This window comes from Anolis carolinensis, chromosome 1 (assembly GCF_035594765.1).
Source record: "Anolis carolinensis isolate JA03-04 chromosome 1, rAnoCar3.1.pri, whole genome shotgun sequence".
Lineage (NCBI taxonomy): Eukaryota > Metazoa > Chordata > Lepidosauria > Squamata > Dactyloidae > Anolis > Anolis carolinensis.
The window spans coordinates 214,421,207-214,435,303 of NC_085841.1; the positions used below are offsets into that span (position 1 = coordinate 214,421,207).

General features: G+C 43.1%; 1 protein-coding gene across 2 annotated transcripts in view; it reads left to right on the plus strand.

Moving 5' to 3' along the window:
- The window catches only part of ttc21b (tetratricopeptide repeat domain 21B), a 67,108-nt gene that overhangs the window by 1,766 nt on the left and 51,245 nt on the right, over positions 1-14,097 (plus strand). Inside the window, exons 2-4 of one of the 2 annotated variants that reach the window (XM_062969211.1) lie at positions 9,924-10,053; positions 11,903-12,013; positions 13,910-14,076. In XM_062969211.1, coding sequence (XP_062825281.1) covers positions 9,924-10,053; positions 11,903-12,013; positions 13,910-14,076 — 408 coding nt within the window. The remainder of the gene's footprint in view (positions 1-9,923; positions 10,054-11,902; positions 12,014-13,909; positions 14,077-14,097) is intronic. The other variant, XM_062969212.1, reaches the window with a different exon arrangement.

Here is a 14,097-nt window from a genome sequence, read left to right on the forward strand (position 1 = left end):
GTGCAATCTTCAAAACTATGATTCCCATCGGTCCATAGCAGGGGTCCCCAAACTAAGGCCCGGGGGCCGGATGCGGCCCTCCAAGGTCATTTACCTGTCCTCCGCCCTCAATTATAATATAATATTTTTATATCAGTTTTAATAATATAATATATTGTATATACATATGATATTGATAATAATATTATCATTTTATACAATATAATACGAATAATAATACCATATAATAATATTAATTATATGTTATATATTGCATATAATATTACAGTATAGTGGTATAGTTCAATATAGTAGTATATAATGCTAATATTGTGCTATGCTAATAATATAATATATTGTATGTACATACAGCTGCTCTGAGTTCCCTTCGGGATGAGAAGGGTGGGATATAAATGTAGTAAATAAATGTAGTAAATGAATAAATACATAATTTTAGACTTAGGCTCGCCCAGAGTCTGAAATGACTTAAAGGCACACAACAACAACAACAACAACAATCCTAATTAACCTGAGTATCTCATTGGCCAGAAGCAGGTCCACACTTCCTATTTAAAGCCTGATAGGTTTATTTTGGTTAAATTTGTTTTCATTTTTAAATATTGTATTGTTCTTTAATTGTTATTGTTGTATTGCACTACAAATAAGACATATGCAGTGTGCATAGGAATTTGTTCATTTTTTTTTTCAAATGATAATTTGGCCCCTCAACAGTCTGAAGGATTGTGGACCGGCCCTCTGCTTTAAAAGTTTTAGGACCCCTGGTCCATAGCATTGAGCCCTGGCAGTGAGAATGGTGTCAAATGGCATTTGTTCTACAGTTTGGATATGCCCCCAGTTATAGTCCTTTGATTCATCTTTTACTGTCCAGTGAAATCCTGGGACTTGTTGTTTGGAGAGGCCCTAGAGCTCTCTGATCAGGGAAGGTTACAGGACTCTCCAAAAACTACATGCCCAGGATTTCTTCAGGACAGGGCAATGAAAGGGGAATCATAGGACTACCATTGGGTCCCACAGGAGGGAGAACCACACATCACACAGTCGCCTTTTATCACTAGCATCGTTGTTACTAAGCAGGATTGGTGTTTTGTTTTTTGTCATCACAATATAAGGACATTTTGCTAAGGCAACATGTATATAATGAGCTTGGGCATCCATGGATTTTGGAACCAAGCCCCAGCAGACTCCAGGGGATCACTGAAGCTGCAAGAGGGAACACAACCAGTGTTTGGTTTGTGCTTCCCTTCTTGAAAGCATCTCTCTTTCAAACTCCGTAACATATTCCAGTGATTCTCATCCTGCAGCCCTCCAGGTGTTTTGGGCTTCATAATTACTGACAGTTCGAATAAGCTGGCTGGGGATTCCAGTCCAAAAAAATAATAATAATGGAGGATCGGAATTTGGAAACAACTGGATTAGTGTGTTTCAACTGATTGATCAGTTGCCTACTCTTTTCTTAGATAGCCTTAAAAGCCTTAAAAACCTGTGTTTGTTGGACTCTTTACCTTTAAAAAACCTGAGTCTGGGCTGATTCTTGAGTGTGGGCTAGCTGTAATTAAGGCTTGCTGTTCTGCCATTGTTTGGAAGGTGAGGCAAGGCTATTGTTATTGAAAGTGTTGGCTTCCTGTTGAAGCTTTCTGAGCCAGCGTCGCTCGCGCCTGACGCCGCTCGCGAACCCACCACTACAGTAAAACACATTCTTACAGTATATACAATAAACAAAACAACTTTAAAAATACACACACAGGAAGGTGGATAGCATTCTGCTCATAACACACACAATCCTCCTCGGTCACTTCACTCACCAAGAGATGGACCAACAGCAAATACTTGCCACCACATGCACCAGCTGTGGCATGTTCTGCTTTTTCACAAAAACTAGTCAACTACATCTGCTCCAAATGCAAACAGATGACTCTGATGGAGCAGAGGATCCAACAGCTCGAGCACCGTATTAAGACCCTTAAGGACATTCAGGCACTCGAGCTCTTCTTGGACACTGCACAACACGCTGCTGTAGATCTGCAGCCTGCATCACACCAACACCACCATGACCATGATCAGGAACCTTATGGGGAGATCAACTCAAAGGTAGACAACCCTCAGGCTTGGAAGGAGGTCACCCATAGAAGGAGACACAGGACCAGGCAGCCTCCGCAGAACTCCTCTGCTCAGCTGCATTTACACAACAGATTTGAAATTCTAACACCATTAACATACAATCAGGAAACACATCTTGTGGAGGACCACAGTTTCTTAGATACCACTCAGTGGGCCACCCTTGATCAATGCGCAGGGGATAGCCCTGACGGGGACAGTGCATCACCACATTCACACTTATGTAATCATGCAAATGCTCCATCCCCAATCGTAGACCAGGAGCAACAGGAACATCCTTGGGAGAGTAATGGGCTCTCGGGTGTATCTCAATGGATTGTCATTGATGAATGCACTGGGGATGTTGAGGAGGAGGACAACACTTTACACCTGCATGATTCACTTCAACAGGAACACTCTTCAGGGGACATACACACTGTCTTGCACAAAAGGGACCCTGTCAATCCTCAAAGGAAACAGGTCTTGGTAGTAGGTGACTCCCTCCTTAGAGGAACGGAAGCCATCATTTCCAGACCGGATGGGATGGCTCGAGAAACATGCTGCCTCCCGGGGGCAAAAATACACCATATCACTCAGAGGCTCAGCAGGCTCCTAAAGCCCCATCACCCTCCCCACCTTATGTTGATTCATGTAGGTACCAATGACACCGCTAGGCATACTTTTCAAAAGATCACAAATGATTTTCGAGCTCTGGGAACAAAGCTAAAACTGTATAATGTACATGTGATCTTTTCATCCCTCCTCCCCGTTGTAGGACACGGCTCTACAAGGGCCGGAAAAATAGTACAGGTCAATAACTGGCTCAGAAAATGGTGCCAAGAGGAGCATTTTGGCTTCCTTGACCATGGTCTACTCTTCCAGGAGGATGGCCTATTGGCAAGTGATGGGGTGCATCTCACACAAGCAGGAAAACATCTTTTTGCACACAGACTCACAAACCTCATCAGGCGCACTTTAAACTAGATCCACTGGGGGAGGGGAACAACAGCCTGGCAAACACTATATTACCCACGACCACAGGGAACCGCCAAAAGGCTAAACGGAGGGCTGCACAAACACAGCAAGGACCAAGTACGGAGAGCACAATAATCCCAAATAAACAGCTCAAGGGGAGGTCACAGGGGCTTACATGTCTTTACACCAACGCTCAGAGCATGGGAAATAAGCAAGACGAACTCCAACTCTTAGCACAGCACCACACATACGATGTCATAGGCATCACTGAAACCTGGTGGGATGACTCCCATCACTGGAATGTAGCCATTGAGGGCTATAACCTCTTTCACAGAAATAGAACAAAAGGGAGAGGAGGGGGAGTAGCTTTATATGTCAAAAACAGTTACGTTGCAGAAGAAATGCAAGACTGTAATCCGGGAAACCAGCTTGAAAGCATCTGGATAAGAATCAAGGGAACCGGGACTCAAAAAGATCTTGTCGTGGGTGTCTACTACAGATCTCCGAGTCAGGATGAAGGACTTGATGAAGCCATCTGTCAACAGCTGACCAAACAGGTACAAAGAAGAGATATAGTAGTCATGGGCGATTTCAATTATTCTGATATCTGCTGGAAAACAAACTCAGCCAAGAGTACAAAGTCCAACAAATTCCTCACTTGCCTTGCAGACAATTTTATGGTCCAGAAGGTAGAAGAGGCAACAAGAGGATCAGCAACTCTTGATCTAATCTTAACAAATGTGGAAGACCTGATCAATACAGTTGAAGTGGTTGGATCCTTAGGGGCAAGTGACCATGTGCTCCTGGAGTTTGCAATACAAAGGAATGCTGAAACTAAGACAAGTCAAACACGCATTCTCGACTTTAAGAGAGCTGACTTCCAAAAAATGAAGGAATTACTGAGCGGCATTCCATGGACGCCAATATTAAAAAACAAGGGAGTTAAGGATGGATGGGAGTTTTTCAAAAGTGAAATACTCAAGGCGCAAATGCAAACAGTGTCAACAAAGAAGAAAAATAAGACAAGTGCAAAGAAGCCAGAATGGATGTCCAAAGAACTTCTAACTGAGCTAAAGCTCAAAAGTGACATGCACAAGAAGTGGAAAAGGGGAGAAATCACCAAAGAAGAATTCAAACGTATAGCCAACACCTGTAGGGAAAAGGTTCGCAAGGCTAAAGCACAAAATGAGCTCAGGCTTGCCAGGGACATAAAAAACAACAAAAAGGCTTTTTTGCTTACGTTGGTAGAAAAAGGAAGAAAAAGGAGGCGATAGGGCCTCTGCAAGGAGAAGATGGGGTGATGGCGACAGGGGACAGGGAAAAGGCAGAACTGCTCAATGCCTTCTTTGCCTCGGTCTTCTCACAAAAAGAAAGCCATCTTCAACCTCAGCAACATGGAATGGACGAAGGATTGGGGGAAATCCAACCCCAAATACGGAAACAAGCTGTCCAGGAACACCTGGCCTCTCTAAACGAATTCGAGTCCCCAGGGCCAGATCAGCTACATCCAAGAGTATTGAAGGAATTAGCGGAAGTTATTTCAGAACCATTAGCAATTATCTTCGAGAGTTCTTGGAGAACGGGAGAAGTCCCAGCAGATTGGAGGAGGGCGAATGTGGTCCCTATCTTCAAGAAGGGAAAAAAGAACGACCCAAACAATTACCGTCCGGTCAGCCTCACATCGATACCAGGCAAGATTCTGGAAAAGATCATCAAGGAAGTGGTCTGCGAACACTTAGAAACAAATGCGGTCATTGCTAATAGTCAACACGGATTTACCAAAAACAAGTCATGCCAGACTAATCTGATCTCTTTTTTCGATAGAGTTATGAGTTGGGTCGATACAGGGAATGCTGTGGATGTAGCCTACCTGGATTTCAGTAAGGCCTTCGACAAAGTCCCCCACGACCTTCTGGCAAATAAACTAGTAAAATGTGGGCTAGACAAAACTACGGTTAGGTGGATCTGCAATTGGCTAAGCGAACGAACCCAAAGGGTGCTCACCAATGCGTCATCTTCATCATGGAAAGAAGTGACAAGTGGAGTGCCGCAGGGCTCCGTCCTGGGCCCGGTTCTGTTCAACATCTTTATTAACGACTTAGACGAAGGGTTAGAAGGCACGATCATCAAGTTTGCAGACGACACAAAACTGGGAGGGATAGCTAACACTCCAGAAGACAGGAGCAGAATTCAAAACGATCTTGACAGACTAGAGAGATGGGCCGAAACTAACAAAATGAAGTTCAACAGGGACAAATGCAAGATACTTCATTTCGGCAGAAAAAATGGAAATCAAAGATACAGAATGGGGGACGCCTGGCTTGACAGCAGTGTGTGCGAAAAAGACCTTGGAGTCCTCGTGGACAACAAGTTAAACATGAGCCAACAATGTGATGCGGTAGCTAAAAAAGCCAACGGGATTCTGGCCTGCATCAATAGGGGAATAGCGTCTAGATCCAGGGAAGTTATGCTCCCCCTCTATTCTGCCTTGGTCAGACCACACCTGGAATACTGTGTCCAATTTTGGGCACCACAGTTGAAGGGAGATGTTGACAAGCTGGAAAGCGTCCAGAGGAGGGCGACTAAAATGATTAAGGGTCTGGAGAACAAGCCCTATGAGGAGCGGCTTAAAGAGCTGGGCATGTTTAGCCTGCAGAAGAGAAGGCTGAGAGGAGACATGATAGCCATGTACAAATACGTGAAGGGAAGTCATAGGGAGGAGGGAGCAAGCTTGTTTTCTGCTGCCCTGCAGACTAGGACACGGAACAATGGCTTCAAACTACAGGAAAGGAGATTCCACCTGAACATCAGGAAGAACTTCCTCACTGTGAGAGCTGTTCGGCAGTGGAACTCTCTCCCCTGGACTGTGGTGGAGGCTCCTTCCTTGGAGGCTTTTAAGCAGAGGCTGGATGGCCATCTGTCGGGGGTGCTTTGAATGCGATTTCCTGCTTCTTGGCAGGGGGTTGGACTGGATGGCCCGTGAGTTCTCTTCCAACTCTACTATTCTATGATTCTATGATCAAGGCCAGTACTATTATAGCAGACAAGTTGAATGTAGTAATAATGTAGTAATGTAGTAATAATATGGAAAGGTAAAAAAGGTAAAGGTTTTCCCCTGACGTTAAGTCCAGTCGTGACCGCCTCTGGGGGTTGGTGCTCATCTCCATTTCTAAGCCGAAGAGCCGGCGTTGTCCGTAGACACCTCCAGGGTCATGTGGCCGGCGTGACTGCATGGAGCGCCGTTACCTTCCCGCCAGAGCGGTACCTATTGATCTACTCACATTGGCATGTTTTCGAACTGCTAGGTTGGCAGGAGCTGGAGCTAACAGCAGCCGCTCACGCCGCTCCCGGGATTTGAACCTGGGACCTTTCGGTCTGCAAGTTCAGCCCACCGGGGCTCCATGCATTGATACACCAGCACTTATACACACATGAAATTTCAGGAGACACCTTTTCTCCTTTTCCAGGAGTAAATTTTTCTTCTGAGGGACAGATTTATCTCACTTTCTGTGGAGCAGGAGCACTTCTCTTCTTGGACCTAATCACTTCTGTTGGAGCTTTGGTCCTAATATAGCAATGGAGAACAAAGTAACTGAGAAAAAAAAGCTTTAGGGAATACCTATCAGACCCAAAGCGAGGCCTGGTTAATTGCTAACACTGGCCAACACACATTTTGGTGCCTCAAATGTTAGACCTATTACTGGGTGTATTTGAAATACAGCTGATACCTTAAGTGAGCTTGAGACTTTGTGGCCGCTTAGTGGACCTATCTTTGACCGATTTACTCTGCTTGACAAGGAAGATGTCGCTAGAATCCTGGCTGTTGCAAAACCAACCACCTGTTCCCTTGATCCGTGCCCCTCCTGGCTGGTGAAGAGCTGCCTGGAAGGTCTACTCGATCCGTTGAGTAATATCATCAATGGCTCTCTTGCACAGGGGGTCTTCCCGGACAACCTAAAAGAGGCAAGGGTTCGTCCCTTGCTAAAGAAGCCTAGCTTGGATCCCATGACCCTTGGCAACTATCGTCCTGTCTCCAACCTCCCCTTCTTGGGTAAGATGATAGAGCGGGCTGTGCTGGGACAATTGCAACAATTTCTGGATGATAAAGCTGGCCTGGACCCTTTCTAGTCAGGCTTCCACCCTGGCCATGGGATGGAGACAGTCCTGGTTGCCATTACAGATGAACTTCGTCGCCAGTCTGATAGCGGCGGATCAGCGCTACTGGTACTTCTCGACCTTACCGCAGCGTTTGACACCGTTGACTACGATCTAATGATTCACCGTCTCGCCATGTCCGGAGTTCGCGGTCAGGCCCTCAATTGGTTCAACTCATTTCTGCGAAACCGGAGCCAATGCGTGGAGTATATGGATCAAGTCTCTGACAGATCTCCCCTCCTATGTGGGGTACCCCAAGGTGCCATTCTCTCCCCTCTTCTCTTCAACATCTACGTTAGACCCCTTGCTAGCTTGGTTCGGAGTTTCGGCCTAGACTGTTATCAATATGCGGACGACACCCAACTCCTTCTGCGCTTGGAGCCTGGAGCAACGTCAATACCAGAAAATTTCACCTTATGTCTGGAGGCTCTGTCGAACTGGCTACGTGCTAGTAGATTGAAGGTGAACCCGGCAAAGACTGAGATTCTCTGGCATGGCCATTCAACTGGTCTGACCCACTTGCTACCCACCTTCGATGGTGCTGTCCTATCTCCTTCGCCCACCGTTAAGAGCCTGGGTGTCGTTTTAGATTCGCAGCTGACAATGGAAGCTCAGGTCGCTGCTGCCAGCAAACAGGCCTTTTTCCACCTACGACAAGCGAGGCAACTGGCACCCTATCTATCTGATGAGGCGCTGACAACAGTCATCCATGCCACGGTCACATCTAGGCTGGACTATTGCAACGCCCTGTATGTTGGGCTTCCGATGTCCACGACCCAGAAGCTCCGTATTGTTCAGAATGCGGCAGCCAGGCTACTCACAAGAACACCCATGAAATGCCACATAACACCAGTGCTGCAGCATCTGCATTGGCTTCCAACTGATTACCGTGGTCTATATAAGATGCTAGTCCTGACTTTTAAAACTCTTTACGGCCAGGGCCCATCGTATCTTAGGGACCGTCTCTCCTTCTCCCATCATCGGAGGTCGCAACGACCATCCCAACGAGACTTACTCTATGTACCGGGTCCTAGAGAAGTGCACTTGGAGAGGACCAGGCGCCGAGCTTTTTCTGTTTCTGCCCCTGCCTTATGGAATGCCTTGCCGCCCTATATGAGAGCCATGCGTGAGTTGGGGCCTTTTACCCTAGCACTCAAGACATGGCTCTTTACTAGAGCTTTTAATCTATTTTAATATTTTTAATCAATATTTGTATGTATGTATTTTTATCCTTTTTTATCTTGTAAATTGCCTAGAGCATCGTGGATGGAGGGCGATTAATAAGTAATTAAATGATGATGATGATGATGATGATGATTCCAAAAATGACCCTATTTTCCCCCATCAGCTCTAGTTTTTGAGATACTGAACACATGCCAAATACCAGTCACCATCTGTTCACCCATAAAGAATCAAGATAACCATACCTAAGAAACTAGAGATGATGCGATCTATCCAATGTAATTTTCTGAATCTGCATCCCAAAGAACCCCAGGGAAAGGCCTATTAACCAAGAACAATGGGGGGGGGGGAGGCTGTGTAATAAATGTGTACTAAACAGCAGCATAGTTATAATTGCAAACCCAAGACAATGAAAAAATATTAATGGAAATGTCCAACTGGGCCACCAGTCAGGCACCAAAGAAGAAGATGCCCTCTTTGGAGCTTGTACATAGTGCGATGGGGGACCTACCTTGCAGATCACATCACTCAGGCAGGTATATTTGTATGCAATGCTGTCACTTTTTAAGTATTATAGTCTCAAGTTGTACCAGACACCTTGACTCATGGTGAGTCTTGGAGTATTCCAATGCTATGCATCTGCTCCTTCATGGAGAAATTCTTTACCTGGAAATTCTTTACCTGGAAACCACCAATCTATAGTGTTAAGTATGCCTTCAGTTCACTTGTTGACATATGGTGACCCTATGAATTTCCAAGAGTTTTCTTCAGCAAGGAATACTCAGAGGCAGTTTTGCCAGTTCATTCCTCTGCAACACATTCTATAGTATCTAGAATTTGTTGGTGGTCTCTCATCCAAATATTAACCAGGGCTGACTGTTCTTAACTTCCAGGATCAGACAGGGCCTAATAATAATAATAATAATAATAATAATAATAATAATAATAATAATAATAATAATAATACTCTGGCAGAAACCAGTACAAGTGGTCCCGGTGGTGATCGGCACATTGGGTGCCGTGCCAAAAGATCTCAGCCAGCATTTGGAAACAATAGACATTGACAAAATCACAATCTGCCAACTGCAAAAGGCCACCCTACTGGGATCTGCACGCATCATCTGAAAATACATCACACAGTCCTAGACACTTGGAAAGTGTTCAACTTGTGATTTTGTGATTCGAAATCCAGCATATCTATCTTGTTTGCTGTGTCATAAAATAATAATAATAATAAATATATTGCGCTTTTCTCCCTAAACGGGACCCAAAGCGGCTTACACTATTATATAAAAGACAATACACATATGTAAAACAATAACCTATTAATCAAATTTACAATAAGAAATAAATAAACATATTTAAAAACATTTGTCTAATACAGTTATTGCAGACAACGCAGTAAAACAGATCCAAAACGCCTCTGCTTAATAGAGATTCATATGAACTTTATTTGTTCTTTATTAGTGTGGCCATTTTCTTTATTGCATTAACCCAGGAAACCTTTTCATTTTCAGGCTTTGATTAATTACTATTGCCAGGAAGGATATTTTCATCATGTTCAGACAATTGCCAGTGAAGGTGTTAAGAAATTTGGGAATGACCCTATCTTCATTTTCTACCGTATTTATGGGACCCTGATGGAAGGTATTCATTTATGAAAAGTCTTTTGAAAGTTAAACTTTTGAGTTTTTTAAAATCCGAAACATTGTTGTTGTTTACTCGTTCCTGTCGCCAGAGTTCCCTGTTGGCAGTGTCCACCCCCAGCTCCGTCAAGGTCAAGCCAGTCACTTCAAGGATACCATCCATCCACCTTGCCCTTGGTTGACCCCTCTTCCTTCTTCCTTCCATTTTTCCCAGCATCATTCTCTTCTCCAAGCTTTCCTGTCTTCTCATTATATGGCCAAAGTACTTCATCTTTGTCTCTAATATCCTTCCCTCCACTAAGCAGTTGGGAATTATTTCCTGGAGTATGGACTGGTTTGATCTTCTTGTGGTCCAAGCCACTCTCAGAACATAATTGCTACAAATTGTTTTCACAAAATGGAGATTATTTTAGAGCTCAACCTTCCTTATTCAGAATTCTGAAATTCCAAATATTTCAAAATTGTCCAATTGGGAGACATAGATAATGATGCCTATGTTCAATGGTATCTGATGGTTCAATGTACAAAATTATTGTTTATAAAATTCCCCTCAGGCTATGTGCATAAGATGTATATCAGTGGTTCTCAACTTTTTTTTGACAGGGCCCACTTTGACCAGGGCCCACTCTTCAATATTAGTACCAATACAGTTACAAATCGGTGTTTGGTCAACTTTAGATTCGATTTGGTTATTTGGGGTGCTGATTCAGAAAACTGCATTGGATAGACCACATCAGTTCTAGTTTCTGATACAGAACATGTGCCATCCACTTGTCGCCATTTGCTTGCCCACAGAAAACCATATTTAATAATCGAGAGATGATGTGGTCTATCAAATGGTCAGCTCTGTGGAAGGGCGTGAAAATGAAATTAATAAAAGAAAATAAATAAAGGGGAAGGAGGTTCGCAGACCGAACTTTCTTTCTCACAGCCCACAGGTTAAGAACCACTGGTGTATATGAATCAGAAACTATTCTTGTAGCTCTCATTTCCAAGATATCTCATGCAGGTATTCAAAAATCCAAAATATAAAACAGTTCTGCTGTTAAATATTTCAGATAAGGGATACTCAACCTGCAATAATTTTATGCTTTACATCTCAATATTTATGCTTTTTTTTAATCATTGTAAATAAGCCTCTTTTGTCCTGCCTGTATATATGATATCCAGCCAAGTCTTACTGGAATATCAGCAGGCATTCCTGAATAATATTGGATAGGATGCAGGTGGCTTTGGAGGAAAAGAGGAAATTCCAGCTTGGATTCTAAGAGAGCTTAATATAAGGATAGTCACAAAAGAAAACACTGTGATCCTCTCCTCTCCGCACCACATATTATTTAGGAGGCCTCTGTAGAGAGTTTTTTATGGCTATAATTGAGGCCCCTTTCAGACATCTGAATAAAATCCCACATTATCTGTTTTGAACTGGGATATATAGCAGTGTGAACTCAAATAACCCAGTTCAAAGCAGATATTTTGGGTTATTCTGCCTTGATATTCTGGGTTATATGACTGTGTTGAAGGACCCAGAGTGTGGGGAATAGGAATCTGGATTTCTATAAATTTTCTTAAGCTACTTTGTATTGAGATCCAAGCAGGTTATGTGGAGGAAAAACTTATGCTTTCAGTGTTAAAATAATCACTGTAATCCTAGCTCTAAGGCTCAGAAAAGTTTTATTTCAATTATTTCAAAAGGTGGCATTCACATTTTATTCATATGCATGATGTTAATATAAAGAGTAAGAGAATTTCATTATCTCAGTATTAAAATGTGTCGCTGCTTAGATGTGTAAACCATTGAGGCAAATATTCTGTTGTGCATGAAAATCCAATGATATTTGTTTCCTTAGGGCACGTTCAAGAAGCTCTTCTTGACCTTGAATCTATTAAAAACAAGCCGGAAGTATCTCTCTGCACATTGATGGCCTTGATCTATGCCCATAAAAAAAGCCCAAATCCAGGTACTTTCCAATTGTTCTTTATAATACACAGAGCTGTTTGGCTTCTGAACATGAGCTGCTTCTGTCTGCTTCTGCTTGCATGACATTGTCACTGGGATGCGCAGTCTCTCTCCCCTTCTGTTTCAGCGGGGAAAGTGAGATCCTTTGAGTCTTGAGCGGTTTGTGTCTACCCTTTTTCTTTCTGAAAAGGTATTTCTCAACTCCATAAACCCCCAAAGACATCCCAGTGTTCAGCCAGCTTACTGAAACACTGCTGCCGGCTCCATTTTCTTCACCAACAATAATAATATATTAATAATAACTTTATTTTTATACCCTGCCCCATCTCGAGGTGGCTTACATGGGGCCAAGCCCAGGCGGAACAGACAATATAAAAACCCAACAATATAAAAACAAATCAATAAAACAAATAAGGTCACATATATAGTAAACATACTTAGATAAAATCCTGGGTAGGCTCCTAAAAAAGAACTGGTCAGAGAAAGTGTGTGTAGTGTAAAATGTAGTTGGGGGAGAGGTAGGTACCAGGAAGTATTATCCAAATAAAGTGCTAGGGAAGGCGTACACAAAGAAACTATGTCCGACTAAAGGAGTATAATAAGGAGTGCAATAAAGATATTGTAGGCAACAGGGCGATCCCTAACTATGAGGGCAAAAATCAGGACTCAGAGCGTCCCTTCCCGCAGCTACACATGTGCATGCGCTCAACTTTCCCCCACGCTCGTCCTGGATCGCTCTTGTAAGGTTTTGCAAGAAGCACACCTTTCCTGTCCCAAAAAATAGTTGCATTTGCAAAACAGAAGAGCGATCCAGGATGAACATGCACAGATACTGGAAGGGACGCCCACCTGGTTAAGGACACAAGCCAAGCGGCAAAGTTTGGTGGGGAAGGACTTTCCAAACTCTTTTATCGCTATGAGAAGTGCCTAGAATTCAATGGGGACTATGTTGAGAAGTGGTATTTGGGTCTGGCTTTCAACTGCATATGGTAAATGTTTTCTCCTATACTTTGTTCATTTTTAATTCCAAAACATAATCTACTTTCTGGATAGCCCTTGTATAAGAGGTTGGAAAATGCAGCAGCTACTGGTAAATTTCAGAAATAAAATTAGATATCAAAAAATCACATTAATTGAGGCATCAGTAGATTAAATGTTTTTGAATATATACATAAACTAATTTAAGATAAGACTGCCTACCTATGATTACCGTATATACTCGAGTATAAGCTGACCTGAATATAAGCCGGCCAGGACTCTCACTAGAGTATAAGCCATGGGGGGCTTTTTCAGCCCTAAAAAGGGCTGAAAATCTCTGCTTATACTCAAGTATATATGGTAAGTATAAAAATTAAACATTTACTAAAAACAACATTTGCAAGTCTTGCTGAACAGGCTGATTTTCCTTTTTGTAGAGTACAGCTGAAGCATTTTCTGCAGAATCCACATAAATACTGCATGTTGTCATGAATAGATTTGTGTAATTGGGTGGCATTCAGACACCTTTTACAGACCCCAACCTTGAGCTAAGACAGTAATTCTCAACCTGAGGGTCTCCAGATGTTTTGGCCTACAACTCCCAGAAATCCCAGCCAGTTTAGTAGCTGTTAGGATTTCTGGGAGTTGGAGGCCAAAATATCTGGTGACCCACAGGTTGAGAACCACTAAGCTAAGACGATCCCATTTGGGGTCGGAACCCACTTGTTAAAAAGCCGTGGGCTAGATAGAAGCTAGATGAGCTTTGTCCCAATCGCCTTTATGATTTCATATCTTAGCAACATCCTCTTGTAGCCTAGAAGCATTCTGTCTTCATTTCACAACGTTTTGCAATGTGCAGAAAGTTGATGGGTCATTTTGGGACATACACAGTTTAAATAATTCAATTGTTTTGTTTCAGATCAAGAAATCATCTCGGAATTAGATGCCAAACTGAAAGAGCAACGTAAGACAGCAGGACAGGAAGCTCTGTATTTTGCTGGCTTGTTCTTGTGGCACATTGGCCGCCATGAGAAAGCCCGCGAATACATTGACAGAATGATCAAGATCTCCAACGGCAGTAAAGAGGTAACCCCTTCATATTTGTAA